This window comes from Melanerpes formicivorus, unplaced genomic scaffold, assembly GCF_026170545.1.
Source record: "Melanerpes formicivorus ecotype bairdi unplaced genomic scaffold, bMelFor1.0.p_v2 SCAF_25, whole genome shotgun sequence".
NCBI lineage: Eukaryota > Metazoa > Chordata > Aves > Piciformes > Picidae > Melanerpes > Melanerpes formicivorus.
In genome coordinates this window covers 1,722,763-1,746,254 of record NW_027142377.1, presented here as the reverse complement: position 1 = coordinate 1,746,254, position 23,492 = coordinate 1,722,763, and the positions used below count along the sequence as shown (strand labels likewise).

General features: G+C 46.7%; 1 protein-coding gene across 5 annotated transcripts in view; it reads left to right on the top strand.

Annotated features, from left to right (window-relative positions):
- Nucleotides 1-23,492, top strand: part of MAP4K3 (mitogen-activated protein kinase kinase kinase kinase 3) — an 88,510-nt gene that overhangs the window by 42,860 nt on the left and 22,158 nt on the right. For 2 of the 5 annotated variants that reach the window (XM_068153062.1, XM_068153061.1), the window contains exons 14-22: nucleotides 503-561; nucleotides 3,013-3,075; nucleotides 9,136-9,194; nucleotides 10,384-10,422; nucleotides 10,715-10,768; nucleotides 15,789-15,831; nucleotides 17,293-17,455; nucleotides 19,579-19,691; nucleotides 22,657-22,698. In XM_068153062.1, coding sequence (XP_068009163.1) covers nucleotides 503-561; nucleotides 3,013-3,075; nucleotides 9,136-9,194; nucleotides 10,384-10,422; nucleotides 10,715-10,768; nucleotides 15,789-15,831; nucleotides 17,293-17,455; nucleotides 19,579-19,691; nucleotides 22,657-22,698 — 635 coding nt within the window. The remainder of the gene's footprint in view (nucleotides 1-502; nucleotides 562-3,012; nucleotides 3,076-9,135; nucleotides 9,195-10,383; nucleotides 10,423-10,714; nucleotides 10,769-15,788; nucleotides 15,832-17,292; nucleotides 17,456-19,578; nucleotides 19,692-22,656; nucleotides 22,699-23,492) is intronic. The other 3 variants (XM_068153063.1, XM_068153064.1, XM_068153065.1) reach the window with 3 other exon arrangements.

The following is a 23,492-nucleotide window of genomic DNA, read 5'->3' as shown; positions in this document are numbered from 1 at the left end:
CTTAACTTAAAATTGAGGGGAGGAGTGTCTGGCAAAGAGCTGTCCTAGATGTGATCTGCTATTTCCAGAGTTCATTCAAGGGGCCCTCTTCAGTGCTAGTAAATCTCCCAGAAGAACAGGTCCAAAAGTAGATTCACACACTTGGTGTTGGGTTTTTTCCCCTTTGCTTTTCTTTTTTGTTTTGTTTTGTTTGTTTGTTTTTTCTTTCTGTAGATTACAGCTGTATTGCTCTTCTAAAGAGAGCATTTCACTGCCCTGTGTGCAGAATGGTTTGCCTGATCTTTCTAATGAACAGGCAGAGCAAATGTGATGGGAGAGGGTTTTCTGTGTCCATTGGTTTCTAGCAGGCATGTGTTTGGGATTTTTGTATGTCAGAAGTTCCCATCAGTAGGGATATAATACAGTCACTAAACTAGATCCTTCTTTTTAGTTAGCATTTGGAGCTAAACTTTATCTAATTACAGTCCAACTTAACTTCTTGTTTTCTTTCTCTCCTCTTCAGTTGGTCAAGTCAAATTTGATCCACCCTTGAGGAAAGAGACAGAGCCACATCACGAATTTGTGAGTAACAAGCAGCATGGCCTATGCTCTCCACATTGGTCCCTGCAAATGTCTGTGCAGCAGGAGAAATCCAAGATGCCTCACATACCTCCTTAGCACTATTCAACTTGGGAGTGATTTTTCTGACAAGTTGAAACATGCTGGTCCTAAATTTTTTGGGGTATTTTTAGACTTCCTCAGCAAGACCCCCTTATTTGTGGGCTCTGCTACATGTGATGGATGTGCTAGCCCTTGGTCTTCTGTGTTGCCTCTTACCCTTTATATCTCATTGCCTTTTAGCTTTTTCATTTTAATTGTAGAATGACTGTGGGTACTCAGATGTTTCTCTGCCTTGTCCTTGCATTGGCACTGATGGATAGTGGCAAGAGGTGTGATGCTTTTTGAGTAATGGGATTGTTGTGTGGTCCTTATTTTGCCACTCAATCTTCCTCTGCTCCTGCATCACACCTGAGCCACGCTGGGTCTGCCACTTGCTGTATTCTGCAAAGATGTCTTCCCATGGGCCCAGCAGTAGAGGAGGTATGAGAACTCAGGCAGTGAGGGAAGAGGCATCTGTGCTGTCTTACACCTGGGATTGCAGCAGCTGCCTCTTCTCTAAGGAGACTGCTGATTGCCCCATTTGTGCACTTGGACATTTTCATCACATAAAAAATGACTCCTTTGCTTCCTCACTGCACACTTCTGTGTTCTTTTTTCCCTTTAAGACAGGTTTTAAGGTGAAAAAGTTAGCTTAGTACATAGGTGGCCCAAATGGCTTTGCTCTGAGTTGATTTTTGGAAGGGGGTGCTAGGAAATGTACTTCCTCTGCTATAGCCTGCAAAACATGAGTAGGGTTTCTGACACAGATCTCCTTGTACTGCCCTGGGACTGTACTGAAATCTTCCTAATGCCTTGTCCTTTGGTCAGCTGGCTCTGGGTGTCTCAGGTTGTGTGGAATCATCTTCCTCAGCCACTGGCTGGATAGGTAGCCTGTGGTTTCTGGTGCCTGTTTGAGGCAGAGGGGAGCGTAGCAAATCACAGAGAAGAGATTACCAAATCACACATGGGGCTCAGACAGTTATTTCAGATAGGTTATTTAGACCTTGACACAGCTGCATAACAACATCATTTTGAAGTGGGTTTTAAGTATGGCAATGAAGTCAGTGTTTCTGCCATGAACTCCTCACTTCACTCAAAAGGATTTTTAAACTGGTTCTCAGTTCTCCTGGCTTTACTTCTCTCATAGTTCAGATTAGAAGTGGTTTGCTCCCTAAGAACTGTATTTCCTTTTACACACACAGGCTCATGACTGCAAAAAGATGGCAATGGAGAAGCTCAACTTTTAGATAACTTTATTGGGTCGAGAGATGTTTTCATTGCACCTTAGGAACCAGAGTTGCTAAATGGGAGAGAGAGGGTTTTTTTTCCACAGAGATTAAAGCAGAACTTTTTAGAGCACTTCATTGGCAGGTGTGGAGGAGCTGAGCCTTTTCTTGCTTTGTGCTTGAGCAGTCAGAACCTTTGCACTTTGGAATCTCAGAAGCTCTGGCTGCTCCAAGAAGGGGCTTGAACTGTCCAGCTTAATTCTGCTGATAAGCAAATCTTTAGCATTGTGTATTCCTGACAGAGTTTGCATGTTTGAAATCTGTCCAGAGAACTTGCCTCATCTCCCTGTCTATAGGGAAGATCTATAACTACTTGTCTGGATCTTTCTGAAGAGGGAAATTAACTGCTGCACTGCTCCTAGAAGAGTCAAGCATGCAGAGCTGATAATGTCCTTTTCAGATAAAACAGAGCTGTGGGGTTTTTTAAACTGTGTAGAGTCTAGACACCAAAGAAAAACTCTATTTTTGTCAGTGGATATAGAACCACTGGACAACTTAAACTGGCAGCATGTCAAATGCAAATGAGATCTGGTCAAAGAACCTGAGCACAAGGCAGGCTGAGGGAGAAGTCTGTAACAATTTCTGTTCTGGGAGAGAAAGTTTCTTAGGTGGAAGCAGCTACAAGAGGTGCTTGTCTCTTCCTTCAGCAATAACAGTGTGGATCCCTTTCCACTAAAGGAGTTCTTCTGACCTTTCTGCTTCTGCCTCACAAAAGCATGCTTGGACTTGCTGCTTATTTTAAACTTGTGGCTCTGACTGCACAAACCAAAAGGACTGCACCACTGCAGCACGACGAGTGCACTGAGATGTTGAACTGGTACATACTTGCCTCTCACTGAGGCAGTTTATCACTTGTTGCCACAATTGAGGTGATGACCAATGATTCATTCTTTTGGTGTGATTCAGCAGGGTTTGGTAATGTGTTGATACTCTTAGCTGTCTTTTACCCCCCGTGCCTAGAGCTGTCTGAAGTTGAGTTTCAGCTGACACCTCCCTAGTTTTAGCAAGAAAATGTCCCTTTATGTACCCCTGTCTTTCAGTCGCAATGTAAATAACCTGAGTTTCTTGATCTCTGTCTAATGAACAGCCTGACAGTAGCGATTTTTTGGACAATTCAGAAGAAATATACTACACTGCAAGATCTAACCTGGTATTTTTCATCTTACACCTTTCTTTGTCAGTGTTGACTTTTGTTTTCCTTTTCCAAAGCTCGTGTTTTGTCTTAAGTGTCCTAGCGGTGTTCTCCTCTGTGTCAAAGCCCCTCAGTGTGAGGATGAGTCTGTGTTTGTGTTTCTGTGATGTAGGAAGGAGTCCTATTAATGCTACATTGAAAAGATTTAACCCCTCTTCCTGTTTGGTTTCAATCACTTTTGTAGAAGGGGCTCAGTATTATGCACTGATTCTAATTTCTTTAACCACCTTACAGTGCATAACTTGGTAATTGGTGTTTTGTGTCTGTGATTAAAAATGGATATACTCTCCTTATTTTTGTCTGATAATTCCATTAGAATGATATACTATAGCTATATAATAATATATAACTATATATATAATAATATATAACTATAAAATGATACCTATGTAAGCCTGTGAACTCTCCAGATGGTAATTCTCTTCCAAAATGAATTTACACTTAATGCAAATAACAGAAAGTGGGGTCCTAAGTGTTTTCAATGGCATTTGGCATCATCCATTGTCTGATCCATTTTCCAAGTTTGCTCTTACTGCACTGCTAAAAAATGTGGCTGTTAGCATTGCAGTGTAGAGTTGGCTCTAGAAAGTGAGTTTTCTTATTTCTCCGCTCTTTAGGCACTTAATAGTTAGTAAAGCAATGCTTTTAAACCTTGGGACATCTTCAGATTCTTAGATTTCTAGAATCATGCAGTTGTTAGGGTTGGAAGGGACCTCAAGCATCACCTAGTTCCAACCCCTTGCCATGGGCAGGGACACCTTCCTGATTGGGGGGGGGGAAGAAGAAACATAAACATTCAGTCCCTGCTCAGTGCCTTTGGTTTGTGAGCTACTGAATAGAAGTGCAACAAAAGGAAAATGAAAAACCAGGGTGCCTAAGAATGTCTTGGTTTGGGTTTTTGTGCTGCTTTGTGCTGTGGATTTTTGGGGGTTTATTTTGGCATCAGCTGGCTTGGTGTGACTTGAGGCTGCCAGCAGCATAATTACTGAGAGCTTAGACTGTGTTCCACATTCTTGGAAGGAACTCTAGGGGATGCTGTTCCAGCAGGGTGGCGTTGGACTTGCTGATCTTTTGAGGCCCCTTCCAGCTCCTAACAGTCTGTGATTCTGTGTCATCCTGTGATTGCTAGAGTGAAAACAAGTTTCACAAACCCCTCTGTGATCAGCTCAGATTTCTCTGTGCTGCTGTGGGAGCACCTCCATCCTGTGCAATTGCTCTGCTTTTGGGCAGGGTGGGTTTTGGGTTTTCAGTTTGGTTTGCTTTTGGTTTTGTCTTTTTAGTTTGAGATCTGATTTTTAGCAGATTGGCATTTGAATCTGTTGTTAAAAATCTTAGCTTTTTCAGGTTGCTTATCTTGCTAGGCTAGTACTGTGGGTCTAAGAGACAAATGAGGATGTGTTGCCTAAACTATGACTTTTCATAAAGGTGTCTAAAGACAGGACAAGGGGGAAGGTTTGAAACTGAGGGATCAGCACGGTTAGACTGGAGCTTAGGAAGCAGTTCTCTAGTACAATGGTGGTGAGACTCTGGAGTAGGTTGCCCAAGGAGGTTGTGGATGCCTCCTTCCTGGAAGTGTTTAAGGCCAGGTGGGATGAGGCCTTGGGCAGCTAAGTGTAGTTGAGAGGCATCCCCCTGATCTTGAATGTCCCCAGGGACGGGGCCTCAACCACAACCTGTTCCAGTATCTCATCCCTCTCACTGTGCAGAACTTCTTCCTGATGTCCAACCTGAATCTGCACAGCTTCAATTTCAGACCATTGCCCCTCATCCTGTAACTCCAAGCCCTTCTAAAACAGTCCCTCCCCTGCCTTCCTGTAGGTCCCCTTCAGATACTGAAGTGCAGCTCTAAGGTCTCCCTGAAGCCTTCTCTTCTCCAGGCTCAATAGCCCCAGCTCTTTCAGCCTGTCCCCACAGGGAAGGTTCTCCAGCCCTCTTACCTTCACTTTTTAGAAGTTCTTGAACTCTCAGTATTTGTCAGAAGTGGGGGGAAAAATGAATTTCCCTAGCAATTGATTACTTCACATTTGGAATGAAAACCAACAGTTCTTAAAGGGCGTAGAAGAACACTAAACAGGCTGTGGAGAGCAAGAAAATAGATCTATCCCATTAGAATTGTAGTGCAAGAAGTGCTGATAGGCAGCACAATAAGAAACTGAAACAAAACAAACCTTTTGTCCTCTCAAAGCTGTTAAACACACAGAATTCTGGCACAGGTCACCTTTCATAAAGACAGCTTCCAGTAAGGCTTTAAAAAAGTGGTGAGAGATGAAAGCTCCTTGTCTTTCATGGGGGTGATTGATTTTCCTCTCCTTGCTGTGCAGGTGCACAGTGTGTAAGTTAAACCACCCAGATGTTTGGGCTGTGCTCAGGGCAAGATCTTCATTTCCCTTCACTTTTGATGACTGTGATTGTGCATCAGGTAGACAAAAAGCTTCTCACTTCAAAGTGTGAAAAAGTCTCAGATTTCATTATGCTGATCTGGGCTTATTTTTCTCAGCAGCCTCCCAGTCTTTGTTCTGGCATCCTCTCACATAGACTCACACAACCTGTTTAACCTCCTTGTTCATGAGTCTGGTGGCATCTCATGTTTCCAGCCTGGTTATTTTCTGCTCTTGAGCCTGAGTCTTCAAAATATTTGTGCTTAAAGTGTTTTGAGATTGCATAGAAGTAATGAAAGGACTCACAGTGAAGAATCATAGAATTGTTAGGGTTGGAAGGGACCTCAAGGATCATGCAGTTCCAACCCCCCTGCTGCCATGGGCAGGGACACCTCACACTGCATCACATTGCTCACAGCCACATCCAGCCTGGCCTGAAAAACCTCCAGGCAGTAGGCTTCCACCACCTCCCTGGCCAACCTGTGCCAGAAAGTTAAGTCTGTGTTTCTTTGGGATTGATTGGAGTAGAGTGGTGATAGGGATCAGCAGAAAAGAATTGCCTGGATAAAGTGCCAGATGTTGGTAATGATGAAGGGACTGAAGGATGAGAGGGAGTGGATTGAAACTTGAGGAGAGCAGATTTAGACTGGAGATGGGAAGAAATTCTTTCCAGTGAGGGTGGTGAGATCCTGACACAGGTTGCCCAGGGAGGCTGTGGATGCTCCCTCCCTGGAGGTGTTCAAGGCCAGGTTGGGTGAGGCCTTGAGCAAGCTGGGCTGGTGGGAATTGTCCCTGCCCATGGTGGGGGAGGTTGGAACTAGATGATCTTTGAGGTGCCTTCCAAGCAGCTCTATGAAGCTCTAGAATTGCAGAAGGCTTAGGAAGGCCTTTTTTGAGTGAAAGACTTGAGATTGGGGCATAGGGAGAGGATGAAACTATGAAAAAGGAGGATAAGCATAGTGAGAGGGATCAAAGATGCCCACAACTAAGGCCTGACCCTTTCCACCTGCCACCTTGCAAAGCCCAAGACACATTCCTGGAGAGGAGTAAGCTTCCCTGCCCACACATTCAGCCACTTGAGCGCCCTTCCCCGAGGCCACCTGGCTTCCTAGCTACTCTGACAAATGTCTAGGGGGAAAGTTGGGTGGCCCTTGTGAGAGAGAGCCATAGAAGCAGCTGGGCTGTAGTGGTTTGGATGCATAACAAGGTTGGTACAAAGATTGAAGAGTCATTTCTGCATGGTTCAGGAAATGCCAGCCTTGGGCTGGCCTTTGCAGTTTTTATTCAGTCCTGTGATCTGTGCATTCTTTTCCATGGAGTAATTATCAGTTACAGAGTGGTTTGGGCTTTTTTTTCCACGATACTGCACTTCTTTGGGGAAAATATGGGATGTCACCGAAGCAGTCAAATGCTCCTGACGGCTGTGGTAGCAACACCCATGTGGAAACTACTACTTAGCATTACAGAGCAGAAGTGAGGGTGCAGTAAACAGCCTGTGACTCCTCAGCAAGCAGAGAACAGTCACAGAATCACAGCTTGAAGGGACCTCCAGAGATCATTCACCCCTCTGCCAGAGCAGGATCACCTATACCAGATTACACAGGAAGACATCCAGATGAGTTCTGAGTATCTCCAGAGAGGGAGACTCCACAACCTCCCTGGGCAGCCTGTTCCAGGGCTCTGTCACCCTCACAGTGACAAAATTTTTTGCTCACATTTATGTGAAACTTCCTATGCCTCAACTTCCACCATTGCCCCTTGTGCTGTCACTGGGCACCAGAGCCTGGCTCCATCCTCTGGGGACTCATCCTTTACATGGCTTTGTGTTCACGCCGTTGCCCTTCAGGCCACAACAGGAGGCTGGAGTGGCTTCTCGTCTCATCATCTTGGAGCACTGGCAGATCTAGTGGGAGACTTTGCTCCTCTGGTTTAGAAAAATGACCTTTTGAGGGATGAATCCTGGGAGCTGGCATCATCTGCTCCAACCTTACTGCTCTTACATCTTGAATATCTGGGAGTCTTTCTGATGGGCTTTTTATACAGGCTGCAGCTGAAAGAGCTCTGGTTCTGACAGAAGGTGGTGAGGACCTTTGAAGTGTTTCCTGGAAAGGAGCAGTGTAGCTCCATTTGTCACTGACTTGGGTGATCAATAACTCATTTCTTCTGGTGTGTTTATGCCCAGATCAGCAAATTTGTGCTGGTTTTTTTTTTTTTCCTGTCTTGGTTTACCTGCAGAAAAAAATACCCTGGAATTATAGTATTGTAGAATACTGGGGTTGGAAGGGACCTCCAGAGATGGAGTCCAACCCCTCTGCAAAGCAGGATCACCTAGGGCAGGTCACACAGGAATGTGTCCAGGTGGGTTTTGAAGATATCTGGAGGAGGAGACTCCACAACCTCTCTGGGCAGCCTGCTCCAGGTCACCAGCACTCTCACACCAAAGAAGTTTCTCCTCATGTTGAGAGGGAATTTCCTGTGATTGAGTTGATGTCCATTGCCCCTTGTGCTGTCACTGGGTTTCACTGAGCAGAGCCTGCCTGCATCCTCCTGACAGCCACCCTTCAGATATTTGTAGACATTGATAAAGGTCTCCTGTCAGCCTTCTCTTCTCCAGACCAAACAGTCCCTGGTCTCTCAGTCTTTACTCATAAGAGAGATGCTCCAGTTCCTTCTTCATCCTCATAGTTGCTGTTGAACCCTCCAGTAGTTCCCTATTGAACCCAGGGAGCCCAGAAGTGGACACAGTATTCCCTATGTGGACTAACTAGGGCTGAGTAGACAGGGTGGAGAATCTCCCTTGACCTGCTGGCCACGCTCTTAATGCACCCAAGCATTACCATTGGCCTTCTTGGCCACCAGGGCACATCATAGCAATGTCCTCCTGGCAGACGTGGTGGTGCTTCAGTATGGCCCCTGGATTCCCATTAAAGCATTAAATTTGTATGTATGGCACCAGGCATTTATGGAATAGTGTTGGAGGCCTGTTGCCACTCTTAAGTAGCTCCATGACTGATAGGTCCTTGATGCTGCTGGTAATGCTGTGCTGTAATGATAAAGCATTCAGGAGAGCATAGATAGGTCCCCTTCAAATATTCATTGCTGTAAAACCACTTTGACTGTCCTCTCTGCTTATTTCTTTCACTTCCTCATGTGCTTAAGTCTTTTCAGGCTCCCAGCTAGAGCTCTTCCTCATCTACACATGCAACACATACCAGTGAGGGTTCTCTGTGGAGACTGGCAGATCCTAAAATGTTTTTTTTTTGGTTCTGTTTCTTTGGTTTTACTTTTTGATTGGTTGGTTTTTTTTGTTTGTTTGTTTCTTTGGTTTGGTGTTTATTTGGTTTGGTTTTGGTTGGTTTTGCTTCCTCTTCTGCTGCCCACTTTATTTGAGTAGAGAAATCTTTGTGTTTGAGGAGGGGGCCCTAAGATCAGAGTTTTAAAAGGAGCTGGAGATGCAGTGAACTGGCAAGGAGGAGATTTCTGGGTGTGATGTGAGTGGTGTTTAGGGGCCAGGAAGGCCAGAGGAGTGAGCTCCTTTGGTAGCTCAGGGGTGGCAGAGGGGGATAACTGCAGCATGAACCAGGATATGTGTTTGATCCTTACTTGTTCCTCTTAAAGATTTGTTCTTTTACACTTGCAGGACCTGCAGCTAGAATATGGTCACGGGCCTCAGTGTGGCTACTTGCTGGGCACCAATAAGTAAGCAACAGCATTTCCTCTCTTTAATTCATGAAGACTGTTTTAATATTAAAAAAAATCTACCAAACACCTTAGGCTGAACCAGGTGGTGTAAAGGATGTCAGATTGGTTTCTATCAGTTACAATTCCCTCTGTCTCTTGAACTGGGGAGCCCAGAAGTGGACAGCACTTTCCAGTATTTGAGGTTCTGTTGACCACACTGACTCCATGGTGCTGTAGAATCCCTTGGTCCACTTGTTAACAAAATATTCTGCATGACAGGTCCCACAGAGCAGCGTTTTGCCCCACTTAGGAATGGGCACTGCTGGTCTTTGACATGTTTTATGCCCTTCTTCATGCTATAGGAGCGCTGAATTATGGGAATGAAAGGAACATCCCTGACTCAGCAAAGTCCCTTGATTCATATTCATGCATTTAAACGTCTTGTTGGATTGATCCTGTGAAATAGTTTTCTCATGCAATTCTTCCTTTCTGCTCACTTGAATGTATGCATGTCAGAATGGGGCTGCCTGGCTTGGCTTTGCTACATTCAATCAGACAGGAAAAGGATGCAGAGGATCTAAGCACAGAACATGAATATGAGGATATGAATCCTGAGAGCTTCCAAAATCCTGTTCCTTCTCATCCCTACTATCCTCCCCTCTGTGTGTGTTTCAGACAGAGAAACAAACAATGAAGAAATTCAGAATGTTGCCATAATTAACTAGGGAAGAATGACTTGATTTCAATAACAGTTTAATCTTTGACTTGATTCCAATAATAGTTTAATCTTCTGCTCAGTCCAATTATTTATTCATCAATTAATGATGATGATTTGCTTGGGTATTGGAGTTTATTGGTTTTTTTTCCTGGCTGTTTTCCTGGATCAGGTTAAGACACTCCTTGTTTGTCTGTCCAAGGATCAATGACCACTGCACTGTGATATCAATACATTAATAAATACATTTGGAAGTGTGGTGTGGTTAAAAAAATCAAAACCCCACAAAAAACCCAAGAACCACCAAAACACAAAACCCCAACAGCTGTGGTCATTTGTATGTGGGTGTTTGAGAGCTGTCCTGCAAGCCAGCTGAAACAACATGCTTTGGGTTATTCTCTGTGATAGAATCATAGCAGCCTTTGCCTTGCCTTTTGATAATTTGTGTGCCACAATCAAACTGTGTGTTCTTGTTCTTGTTTAATGCTGAAGGAGTCTCTTGAAATCAGTTGAAGAAGAACTGCATCAGAGGTAATTCTGATTTTTCCTCCCCACCCCCCTTGTGTGTTCCAAAGTCATTTGTGTGTTGATTACTTCTGTCTGTCACAAGTAGATCTTGTTTGCCCCTGTAGCTGCTGAGAGGATATGGGAGAGGCTTAGTTGTATGGATTGCAGTGGTGCTTTAAAAGGATAATAATGACAAAAAGCTAAAAGAGAGTAAAATTCTGTCGGGGGGGTGGGGCTAGCCCTTGAGATCAGCATTTTTCACAGCAGCCAAAGTGGTTTTAATACAACTCACTCAGTATCTTCCTCATTTTCTTAGGGGACATGTGGCACATTTAGAAGATGATGATGATGCAGATGATGATGCTAAACAGTAAGTGCTTTCCTTTGGTGAAAATAAAGAAATGTCTCTGGAAGCTGCTTCTTGAATAGATGGAAATTAAGAAAAAGCCAAGTTGAGTCATGTTCTGTCCCTAAGAGCTCAGAATTCTCCTATAGCATTTTTAAAGAGAAGCTTTTAATGTTGGTCCAGGAGTTTTCTTATTCTGCTCATCAACTTGTGATAAAGGGAATGAAATCTTCTTCCTCACTTGATGCATCTTGTTCCTCACTTTTGTTTTCTCTTATTATTGAACAAAATCTTGGCATAGTTAGATGGAGCCAGTAATTCATCTGAGCCTGATCCTACTGTCCTGAATTCTTTAGAGCTGATGAGCCTGTATTAAAATAAAGCTCATTAAAAAGACATAAAATCTCTATGTTGTTGTCTTCTCTAGATAATGGAGTTTGTTCTGTCCACATTCTCAGCTAGGAGGATGCTTGATTTTGGAAAAGAGATGGCTCCTTTACTGGAGAAGAGGTTATGCAGCTGCAAAGGCAGTATCAGTAGATGTGTTACGTGAATTATGGTTGTATTAAATTCACAGATTGCATCAGGTTGGAAGGGAACCCTCAAAGGGACACCTCCAGCTAGAGCAGGCTGCACAGAGACACATCCAGGCTCAGCTTCAATGGCTCGAGGGATGGGGCCTCAAGCCCAGCCCTGGGCAGCCTGTGCCAGTGTCTCACCACTCTCCTTGGGCACAACTTCCTCCTGAGGGCCAACCTCAGTCTGCCTTGCTCCACTTTCAAACCATTGCCCCTGTTCCTAGCACTCCAAGCCCTTCTGAACAGTCCCTCCCCAGCCTGCCTGTAGGTTGCCTTCAGATATGGAAATGCAGCTCTAAGGTCTCCCTGCAGCCTTCTCCAGGCTGAACAGCCCCAACTTTCTCAGCCTCTCCCCATAGGGGAGGTTCTGCAACCTTCTGATCATCATTGTGCTCCTGCTCTGGACCTGCATTCGTAGGTGCATGTCTCTTTCGTGTTAGGGCCCCAGAGTCACTGATACAAATATTCTTGACCTCATTTTATAGACAGATGAGAGCTGAAACATTTCAAATGTATAGCCAGTGTGGAAACTTATATTCCTACATGTATTTGATGTGGGATGAGACCCCACCTGGAGCACTGTGTCTAGTTCTGGAGCATCTATTATAGGAAGGATCGGGAGGTGCTGGAAGGTGTCCAGAAAAGGGCCACGAGGGTGAGCAGAGGGCTGGAGCTGCTCTGCTCTGGAGACAGACTGAGAGAGTTGGGGTTGTTCAGTCTGGAGAGGAAAAGGCTCTGAGGAGACCTCCTTGTGGCCTTGCAGTATCTGAAGTGGGCTCCAAGAAAGCTGGGGAGGGACTTTTGAGGGTGTCAGGGAGTGATAGGACTGGGGGGAATGGAGCAAAACTAGAAGTGGGGAGATTCAGATTGGATGTCAGGAAGAAGTTCTGCCCTCTGAGAGTGGTGAGAGACTGGCACAGGTTGCCCAGGGAGGTGGTGGAAGCCTCCTGCCTGGAGGTTTTTCAGGCCAGGCTGGCTATGTCTGTGAGCAACCTGCTGCAGTGTGAGGTGGCCCTGCCCATGGCCGGGGCATTGGAGCTGGATGCTCCTTGAGGTAGGTCCCTTCCAACCCTGACAATTCTATGATAAAGACCAAAAAGAAGATGCCATTGATGGAGAATTCTTGTTTGCTTTCTGTTGAGGGGCCATTTTAAAAGCTGTTGCTTCATCCCAGAGACCTGTAAACCAAGCATTATCTGTTGCTGACATCTCTCTCTCTTTTTATTCCTTTTTTTTTTCCTTGAGTTATTTTACTGCTGTCCTTCTCAAACAAAGGCAGTGGGAGTTATCACTGCTGCTGAGCAAGAGGGACAACCCCCTTCAGGGAGGGTAAAGCTGCTGATAGGATCTGATGTCACTAGGTGACAGGTAGATTGTGTAATGATCAACTTCTCGAGGCACAAGTGTGTTTGCTCTTTGACACAAGTGATACTTAGATAGGAATAAAGATGTTTTAAGACATTTTTAACTGACTTCATTCCATTGTGGATTCCACCAGAGTGTGCCATGATTAAGGAGCTGTTCAAAGGCATGATTGTTTCTGCACTTCATCAATAATGCAGAGCTCTCATGTCTTGTCTTTGAGAGGAAGAGGATGATAATGCTACTTAGTGATTTGCTCCCCTGCATTTGGACTAAACTGAGAACCTGCAGAGTCCTTGGTAAAACTACCACAGACACTCTCAGGCTTCCTGCTCAGTAGGATGTGACAGTCCTGTAGAGCTCCATGCTGCCAGCTCCACTCCAGTGGCCTTCAGTGAAGATTCACAGTTTGCATCAGGTTGGAAGGGACCCTCGAAGATCATCTTGTCCAGCCCCCTGCACTCAGCAGGGACACCTCCAGCTAGAGCAGGCTGCACAGGGACACAGTCAGGCTGAGCTTGAATGTCGCCAGGGCCTCAACCACAGCTCTGAGCAGCCTGTTCCGGTATTTTACCACTCTCACTGTGAATAACTTCCTTCTTCACAGGATCACAGGATGTTATGAGTTGGAAGGGACCTTGGGATATCTTTGAGCAGTGGAGATCTTGGAGAGCAGTGAAGGGGAAAAGGACCTGGGGGTTCTAGTGGATGGAAGGTTTACCATGAGCCAGCAATGTGCTCTTGTGGCCAGTGCCACCCTGAGGTGGATTAGAAGAGGAGTGGTTAATAGGTTGAGGAAGAACTTCTTCCTCAGCTCCAGTCTAACCTTTCTCTGCCTCAGCTTCAAACCATTCCCCCTTGGCCTGTCTCTAGACACCCTCAGGAAAAGTCTCTCTGCAGCCTTGCTGCAGGGGCCCTTCAGCTATTGGAAGGCAGCACTAAGGTCCCTCTAATACATTCCCTTCTCCGGTGAAGTGCCCCAGCTCCCTCAAGCCCAGCCCCATAGCAGATGTGCTCCAGCAGAAAAGTTGTTGATCCGCAAATAAGCAATCAGATGTCTTACCACTTGAGTATTTTTCCCCAGGCTGTTGAGCATCACATTAAAATTAGGACAAAATATGGTCCAGAAGTGTCAGTGTTCACAGCTGTATTCCTAGTTTCTTTAACAGAAGAAAACCCAAAGCAACTTCTGTTCCAACAGATAGGCAATAGGACAGGGTAAGAGGTTTATAAAACCATCAAAACACTTAGGAATTTAGGATTTTGTTTGTTTGTTTGTTTTAATGCAAGATACTCTTTAATAAAAACACACAACCAGCAGAGGAAGAATGGCTCCTGATGCTTCATGGAATCACAGAACATTAGAGGTTGGAAGGGACCTCCAGAGAGCATAGAGTCCAAGCCCCTGCCAGAGCAGGGTCACCCAGGGCAGTCCACACAGGAATGCATCCAGGCAGGTTTTGAATGTGTCTAGAGAAGGAGACTCCACAACCTCGCTGGGCAGCCTGCTCCAGGGCACTGTCACCCTCACTGTAAAGAAGTTTTTCCTCATGTGGAGGTGAAATCTTCTATGTTTAAGTTTGTGTCCATTGTTCCTTGGCTTATTACTGTGCACCACCAAACAGAGCCTGGCCCCCTCCACTTGACCCCAGCCCTCAGCTATTGATAGACATTGATCAGGTTCCCTCTTGGCTTTCTATTCTCCGGACTGAACAGCCCCAGGGCTCTCAGTCTCTCTTCATAGGGGAGATGCTCAAGTCCCACAGTCATCCTTGTGGCTCTCCATTGGACTCTCTGCAGCAGATCTCTGTCTCTCTTGAACTGGGGAGCCTAGAACTGTACACAGCATTCCAGGTGTGGTCTCAACAGGGCAGATCAGAACCTCCCTAGCCCTGCTGGCCACAGTTTTTTTGCTGCACCCCAGGATGCCATTTGGTCTCTTGGCCACAAGGGCACATTGCTGTCCCATGGGGAACTTGCTGCCCACCAGCACTCCAAGCTCTTTATCCGTGGAGCTGCTTTCCAGGAGGGCAGCCCCTAACCTGTGCTGGTGCCTGCAGGGACTTGGTGGTTTTACTGTTGAGCCAAGCTCTTGAGTTGTTCCTGCATTAAGCAGCTGTCTTTTCCAAGATTTCTGTGGAAGAAGAAGCTAATGGAAGGAGAAAAATTAACCAGCCAAACAATCCAGTCAGTAGGCTAGCTCTCGTTTGCAGGTGGATTTTACTTTGACATGTGAAGCTATTCTGAAGAAGTCTGATAAGTTTCCCAAGGAATGATCTTCATCAGTCTCCTTGTGTCCCCTCTGCCCTGTGTCCCTACAGACAGCCCTTTACAAAAGCTCACTGATTTTGTAAATCTCTCTGCTCTCAACAGAGTAAATGTCAGGCCTGCTCTCATCTCCCTGCTTTTGTTCTGTACTAGCATGTGCATCTTACTCATGGATTCACAGAAGGGTTTAGGTTGGAAGGAACCAGGTTGCTCCAGGCCTCATCCAGCCTGGCTTTGAACACCTCCAGGGAGGGGATAGTCACAACTTTCCTTTTCCAGTGTCTCACCACTCTCGCTGGAAAGAATTTCTTCCTAATCTCCAGTCAAAATCTGCCCTCCTCAAGCTTCAATCCATTCCCTTTCAGCCTTTCACAAGAAACCCTTGTCCAAAGTCCCTTCCTGACATTCTCTTAGGCCCCCTTCCAGTACTGGAGGGCTGCTCTAAAGTCTCTGTGGAGCCTTCACTTCCCCAGGCTGAACTGCCCCAATTCTCTCAGCCTGTCCCCACAGGGGATGGTCTCCAGCCCTCTGATCATCCTCCTGGCCTCCTCTGGACCTGCTCCATCAGCTTCACCTCCCTCTTCTGCTGTGTGTTCAACAAATAAGTGGTTGTCACTTGGTGCTCTCTTGGAAGGATCTGTGATACTTGAGTTTTCAGGTAGTGGTGTGCACAGCAGTAACAAAATGTTTAAGCAAGTGGTCATGATGAGGTTGTTTGGATTTCCTAGTGCTGCTGCTGGGGGATTTCTATGGCATTTCTCAAGTCCAGCATCCTCTTGGACACTGCAACACCAAGTTCAAAGATAACAACCCCTTTTTGTTTCTTTTCTTTGTAGTGCTACTATGAAACCTAAAGTGCCACCTCCTTTACCACCAAAGGTAAGTGAGGAGCATTTCACTACCCAGCATAAAAGGGGCCCCCTCAGTCAGCAAATGCAGGAGTGTCTACATGACTAAATGACTACAGTGATGTTTCTCTCATTTGAGCCAGGGGTTGAAGACTTGAAGTTAGAAGTCAAGGGAATGTTCAGGGGGTTGCTTGTAGCCTTTGATTGAAAATCTGCATGAAGTCTTGCACTACAAGGTATTGACAGTGTATTGGCAGTGCTGTTTCTGGCTAATTGCACTCTGATATCCAAAAAAACTGGTACCAGCAAGTAATTTTTAGTAAAGAGAGGCCAGCTAAAGCATCTGCCTGCTAAATTTTGATGTCTGAATAGTGATCTTCAGAAGCATGCCTGGATCAGATTAGATCTTTGTGTGCTGCCACTTGAAGATTGAATAAATCTGTTCACACTGGAATTAACTTAACATGAACCAAACCAAGCAAACAAACACATTTTTCTGTCTGGCTGTCAGTTCTTCAGTCACAGAATCCCACAATGTTGAGGTTTGGAAGGGAACTCTAGAGGGTCATCCAGTCCAACCCCCCTGCCAAAGCAGGATCAGCTAGGGCAGGTCACATCCTGAGGTGCATCAAGAAGAGTGTGGCTAGCAGGTCAAGGCAGGAGGTTCTCCTTCCCCTCTGCTCTGCCCTGCTGAGACCACACCTGGAAGACTGTGTCCCATTTTGGGTTCCCCAGTTCAAGAGAGACAGAGACCTGCTGGGGAGAGTCCAGTGGACAGCCATGAGGATGGTTGGGGGTCTTGAACATTTCACTGTGAAGGAAGACTGAGAGCCCTAGGGCTGTTTAATCTGGAGAGGAGAAGGCTGAGAGGGGATCTGATCAATGTCTGTAAACATCTGAGAGCTGGGGGTCAGGATGAAGGTTCCAGGCTCTGTTTGGTGGTGCCCAGGGACAGGACAAGGCACAACAGGTCCAAGCTGGAACCCAGGAGGTTCCACCTCAACATGGGGAGAAAGTTGTTTGGTGTGAGGCTGCTGGAGGCCTGGAGCAGGCTGCCCAGGTTGTGGAGTCTCCTTCTCTGGAGCCTTTCCAACCCCACCTGGCTGTGTTCCTGTGTGCCCTGCCCTGGGTGCCCCTGCTCTGGCAGGGGGGTTAGGCTGAATGATCTCTGGAGGTCCCTTCCAGCCCTGAACATTCTGTGACTGCAGAGTGACATTTCTCCAGGCCCTGTAACTGTTCATACATGAATTGAATGTGATGATTTGGAATGCATCCTTTGATAACAAGGTTTTCCTCATTACTGTGCATTTCCTTCCTGTTGGTGCTTTGTGAGGAATTTGCATGGCAGAACATGTTGCTTTGGCAGTTCACTTGTGACAGTTCCATCACCCAAATACTGCTCCTGTGGTTTGTTCCTCTTTTAGAAGTAGCACTGAGGCTTGGAAGCTCTCTTCTTTTTATTATGCTTTCATTATTGCTGTGTCTTTTCCAGCCTAAATCCATCTTTATCCCCCAAGAAACTCATTCTTCTGAAAATGATAATCAAGGGACAATCAAAAGGTGCCCAACATCAGAGAGCCCAGCAAAATCTGCATCTCAGGTTCCACCAAGACCTCCACCTCCTCGGTTACCTCCGCAGAAACTGAACTCTTTAGGTAATAAGAGTGCCTCCCAGAGGGACACAAATGCTTCTGGAATGATCTCATGTCATTTTATTTCTGCATCCTCCTTTGACACAGTCCCCCACAGCATCCTTGCAGCTGAGCTGAGGCACTGTGTTCTAGGTGATCAGGTAGTGAGGTGGATGTGAATTGTTTGAAGGAAAGAAGTCGGAGAGTTGTGGTCAATAAGACAGAGTCTGTTGGGAGGCCTTTGTCTAGGGGAGTACTTCAGGGGTCAGTACTGGGACCAGAGATGTTCAATATATCCATTAATGACCTGGATGAGGGCACAGAGGGCACTGCCAGCAAGTTTGCTGATGGCACCAAACTGGGAGCAGTGATGACACAGCAGGGTTGTGCTGCCATTCAGCCAGGCCTGGACAGGCTGAGAGCTGGGCAGGGAGAAGTGGAATGACGTCCAACAAGGGCAAGGGGAGAGTCTGGCACCTGGGAAAGAACAACCCCATGGAGCAGGAGAGGTTGGGGACTGAGCTGCTGGAGAGCAGGGAAGGGGAAAAGGACCTGGGGGTCCTGGTGGATGGGAGGTTGGCCATGAGCCAGCAATGTGCTCTGGTGGCCAAGAAGGTCAAGGGCATCCTGGGGTGGATTAGAAGGGCTGTGGGCAGTAGGTTGAGAGGTTCTCCTGCCCCTCTGCTCTGCCCTGCTGAGGCCACATCTGGAATATTGTGTCCAGTTCTGGGCCCCACAACTCAAGAAGAACCTCAGGGAACTGCTTGAGAGAATTCAGCAGAGAGCCACAAAGATGCTGAAGGCAGTGGAACATCTTCCCTAGGAGGAGAGCCTGAGGGAGCTCAGGGCTTTGTAGCTTGCAGAAGAGGAGCCTGAGGGTGAGCTCCTTGCTGGTCATCAAGATGTGCAGGGTGAGTGCCCTGAGGCTGGAGCCAGGCTCTGCTGGGTGATGATCAATGACAGCAGAAGGGGCAGTGCTGGAAGTTGAGGCTTAGAAACATGTTTGCAGGGAAACAGGAGGAAGAATTTTGTCACTCTGAGGGTGCTGGAGCCCTGGAACAGGCTGCCCAGGGGTGCTGTGGAGTCTCCTTCTCTGGAGATACTTAAGGCCTGTCTGGATGCATTCCTGTGTGATCTGCTCTAGGTGACCCTGCTCTGGCAGGGAGGTTGGACGGAATGATCTCTGGGGGTCCCTTCCAGCCTCTAAGATTCTGTGAATCTATTGATTTTAGCTGACTGGCCCCAGTAGAAGGGCCAAGGGACAGGGGATGGGGCTACCCTGCACCAAACACACATGAAAGCATTCTGTGGCATTTTCTGTGATGATCAAGTAACAGAAATTGTATGAAAGCCAAAATGCACAAAGAAACCATGCTGAGAGCTCTTAAGAGGGTTAAGTGAGCCTTGTAGTAAAATCACTGCTGTGATTCCTGCTGATGCTACTGGTGACAATTACCTTCCTAAGCAACAGGCTTGTTAATGCAGTGTATCAGCACTGTCACAGGGAGCAAAGAAGTTTCCCTCTATATATGTTCCAAATTCTGGCCCTGTGTGTCAGTTGTTGTCACTTGACATGTCAAGAGCAGAGTTTTGCTTTCAAAGCTTGCTTTTATCTGTGATGATCTGGGGTGAGTAGTATAGCAGGTAACTGTTTACCCTTTGCTCAGGTTGTTCCTTTTGTGCTGTTGTTGAAGATTGATGCTTTGAAAGTTGTCCTGGACTGGATTGTTTTAAGCAAGCTTACTGTCTGACTCTTAATTGATATCTTTGCTAGCTAGAAGTGTGATCAGCAAGACAAGGGAGGTGATTCTCTCCCTCTGCTCTGCTGAGACCCCACCTGTAGCACTGCCTCCAGTTCTGGTGCCCCCTGTATAAGAGGGACGTGGAACTGCTGGAGCAGTTCCAGAGGAGGCCACAAAGTTGATCAAAGGGCTGGAGAACCTCTGCTGTGGGGACAGGCTGAGAGAGTTGGGGCTGTTCAGCCTGGAGAAGAGAAGACTTCAGGGAGACCTTAGAGCATCATTCCAGTGCTTGAAGGGGGCCTACAAGAAAGCTGGAAAGGGACTTTTTACAACAGCTCTGTCAGGAGGGTTGGACTCAATGACCTTTCAAAGTCCCTTCAAACCTCTAACGCTCTGTGATCCTAGGTAATGGAGTCACTACGTCTGTGCAATTAAACGGTGAGAGAGAGGGATCACCTCATCAGCAGAGTGAAGCCAGAGACACTAACTTTGCAAGGAAAGAAAAGAAGGAAATGCTGGTAGGTATTGAAGCTTCTAGGTGTTATTTTCAAGTTCTCCCAACTCCCTTGCACGTGCCAAGAGCGTGAGCCACACGCTCTTGAGAGGAGAGAAATGATTCTGGGATGACCTCTTGTTTCCTTTGAATCAAAGCAGTCTTGCTAGGCTGTCTGGTTGAGATCCAGTCTGAAGCTGAAGCTTGAGCTGGTCTTTAATTTTCCTTAGAAACAAAGCTCATCGTGGCTATACAAGATTTACTTGCTTGTGCTCACATACTTGAGGGACGTGTCATGAGAGGAGATCCTTGGAGAGTGATGTAATGCCTTGTACTGGGCAATGACCCTTGAAGCAGAGGAGGAAGTGAAGGCATCTGCTGCCCCCTCACGGCTTGCTGGAGGGTTTGGCTGGCCCTGGGAAAGGAGCTGAGTCAGGACTTGTGGTGGGTTGAGAATTCCCCCCAACATTAAATTGCCAGCCCAGCCCAGTTGGAAGCAAATGAAGCTGTATTTATGAGCAAAACTACAGTCTACAATGAAATGCAATGAGTGTGTTCAAAATACACAATATTTACAGGTATTTACAATTGATAAATGGCACAAGCACCCCCTCTGGGCAAAAACCAGGGGAGCTAATAGCTTCCCCTTCCCTGCCCCCCTTCTTGCCCCCCCAGACACAAAGGGACAAGAGAAAGAGCAGAGAATTGTTTTGTTTGGATACTTAGCCACAACAAAAAACACAGCCAAGCAATGCCAAGCAGAAGCAAGTTAGTGTATCCCAGAGTGAGGAAGCCAAAAGGGAGAACAAAGTTTACCAAACTAATGCTTATGGTAGATCTCTCTCCAAGGGGATTGTTCAGAACTTATCATTATTCTCCTTTTTACACCCAATGGTGATTTATTTACATTCTACCCCTTTCTGTTTGAGATCTGTGGAAAATTTCCTAGGCATAGCCTGAAACTACCACAAGACTGTTCCCAAATGAGTCCTCCCCTTGTCCCAGGTGGAGGTCTGCAGGCTTTTTAGGTTTTATGGGATAAAAAAAAAGCTTGAGAAACCCTGTACAGCTCTGGGCTCCCCAGATCAAGAGGGATGGGGGAGAGTACAGCAGAGGCTGTGATGATGATGAAGGGTCTGGAGCATCTTTGTTGTGAGGAAAGACTGAGGCTGTTTGGTCTGGAGGAGAGAAGCCTGAGAGGGGATCTTATCTATAAACATCTGAGGGGTGGCTGTCAGGAGGATGAAGCCAGTGTCTTGTCAGTGATACCCAGAGATAGAATGAGGGACAATGGACATAGTCACAGGAAATCCCATCTCAACATGAGGAGAAACTTCTTCACTGTGGGGGTGCTGGAGCCCTGGAGCAGGCTGCCCAGAGAGGTGGTGGAGTTTCCTTCTTTGGAGACTTTCCAAACCCACCTGGCTGTGTTCCTGTGTGACCTGCCCTAGGTGATCCTGCTCTTTCAGGGGGGTTGGACTGGATGATCTCTGGAGGTCCCTTCCAAGCTTTAGCATTCTGTGGTTCTATGAAATCTGGATTGATGGCCCAGATATGCAAGCTGCTCACCTCCTAGGCTCCTGAGCTCTGGGTTTCAGGGTTGAACAGCTTGGATTTACTGTCACACTTGAGCTGTATACACTTGATGTAAAGTTGCAGTCATGGAGAGAATGCACCCATATGTAGTCTGATCCAGCTGTGAGCTGAGAAAACACTCCTTCATCCTTTTCTCCTCTTGCAAATGACTTTTCCTATCAAAGCAGCACATGGCTTCCAGAGTCAGTGCTGTGTTACTGTGTTGCAAAAGTGGGAGCAGGAAACAGGAGAGAGGAGGACAGCTGTAGTTAAATCAGATTAAATGTAACATGAAACTGCAGTCTCTGGGGGCCTCTTCCAAAAATGGGGTTGGAAATGTCACTCTTCTGAGAGAAGTGAAGGTAGAGGAAAAACCTTTAGCATGTTTTTGTGTGAAGGGAGTGCCCATAATGCTGGCAGTACTTTGGAAAGCCTGGAACTTGGCATTTGAAATTATGGTTGGGAAGTTTCCTCTGTTACCTGTAAAAAACTCTTCTTTAGAAGCATGTTTTTATTAGGAGACATCCCAAGCACAAATTCAGGCTGGGTGAGGAGTGGCAGGAGAGCAGCCTGCAGGAGGCCTTGGGGGTGTCAGTTGGTGACAAAGTGCCCAGGAGCCAGCAATGGTCACTGGCAGCCCAGCAGGCAGCTGTGTGCTGAGCTGCATCCAGAGCAGGGAGAGCAGCAGCACAGGGAGGGGATTCTACCCCTCTGATCTGCTCAGACCACATCTGCAGCACTGCCTCCAGCTCTGGGGCCCCCTGCACAAGAAGAACCTGGAGCTGCTGGAGAGGGTCCAGAGGAGGCTATGAAGATGCTCAGAGGGCTGGAGAATCTCCCTTGTGGGGACAGGCTGAGAGACTTGAGGCTGTTCAGCCTGGAGAGAAGGCTCCAGGGAGACCTTAGAGCAGCCTTCCAGTACCTGAAGGGGACTACAAGAGAGCTGGAGAGGGACTTTTCACAAGGGCTGAGAGTGACAGGAGGAGAAGGAATGGATTGAAGCTTGACAGGGTAGACTGAGAATGGAGATGAGGAATAAATTCTTTCCAGTGAGAGTGGTGAGACACTGGCACAGGTTGCCCAGGGAGGCTGTGGATATCTCCTCCCTGGAGGCATTCAGGGTCAGGCTGGGTGAGGCCTTGAGCAACCTGGGCTGTGGCAGGTGTCCCTGCCCATGGCAGGGGAGTTAAGAACTGCATGATCTTTGAGGTCCCTTCCAACCTAAATCCTTCTGTGTATCTATGACTCTATTTTCTCATCATGCTCAGTAAGTTCTGAAGTGCTTTTAACAGCGTTCTCAAATGATTTGTGTAGCCTTGTGTTTTGGTTGTGCTGTGGTGTCAGGAGAGTGCCTACATGTTGGTGTCTGTGTGTACAGCTGAGTGTAAACTTCCTTTTGACCTTCTGTTTTGCAGAAACCAGTGAGCAACGGCCTTCCTCCCACACCTAAAGTACACGTGAGTATTACTGAGTCATGCAAACCCATGTTAGAAGCAGGGTTGGTTTGCTTGCTGGAGCTGGGAGAGGGCATGTTGAGATAGTTTGTAGCATTCTGTTTAAAAAGTAGAAGTGTCCAGCATCTGTTAGAAATGGTAAGCTGCAGCTGTGGTGTTTCAGAAGGCCTCTTTCATTCTGGGCTTTGAGCATCAGCTGGTGTGTTTCCTCTGGAGTGCCTTTCAGCGCCGGGCGTGCTTGGGATAAGCCCTAGTTAGTCCACAGCTGGAATCCTCTGCCCAGTTCAAGAGGAACAGGAAACTACTAGAGAGAGCTAAAGGAAGACCTGTGAGGATGATGAAGGGACTGGAGCATCTCTCTTCTGAGGAAAGACTGAGAGACATGGGGCAAAGAGAAGACTGAGAGGGGACCTTATGAATGTCTACAAATACTTGCAGGGTGGCTGTCAGGAGGATGCAGCCAGGCTCTGCTCAGTGATGCTCAGTCATAGGATGAGGGGCAATGGACATAAACTCAAACACAGGAAATTCCACCTCAACATAAGGAGAAACTTCTTTGGTGTGAGGCTGCTGGAGGCCTGGAGCAGGCTGCCAGAGAGGTTGTGGAGTCTCCTGCTCTGGAGATCTTCAAAAGCTGCTTGTGTGTGTTCCTGTGTGGCCTGCCCTGGCAGGGTCATTGGACTGGATGATTTCCAGCATTCTATGAAGGCTTCCATAAGACTGCCCAAGGAAGCCCTTGATTGTTTTTCCTTATATCATCCCTCCTACAAACTCCTTATTGCCAAGGGATTTGACAG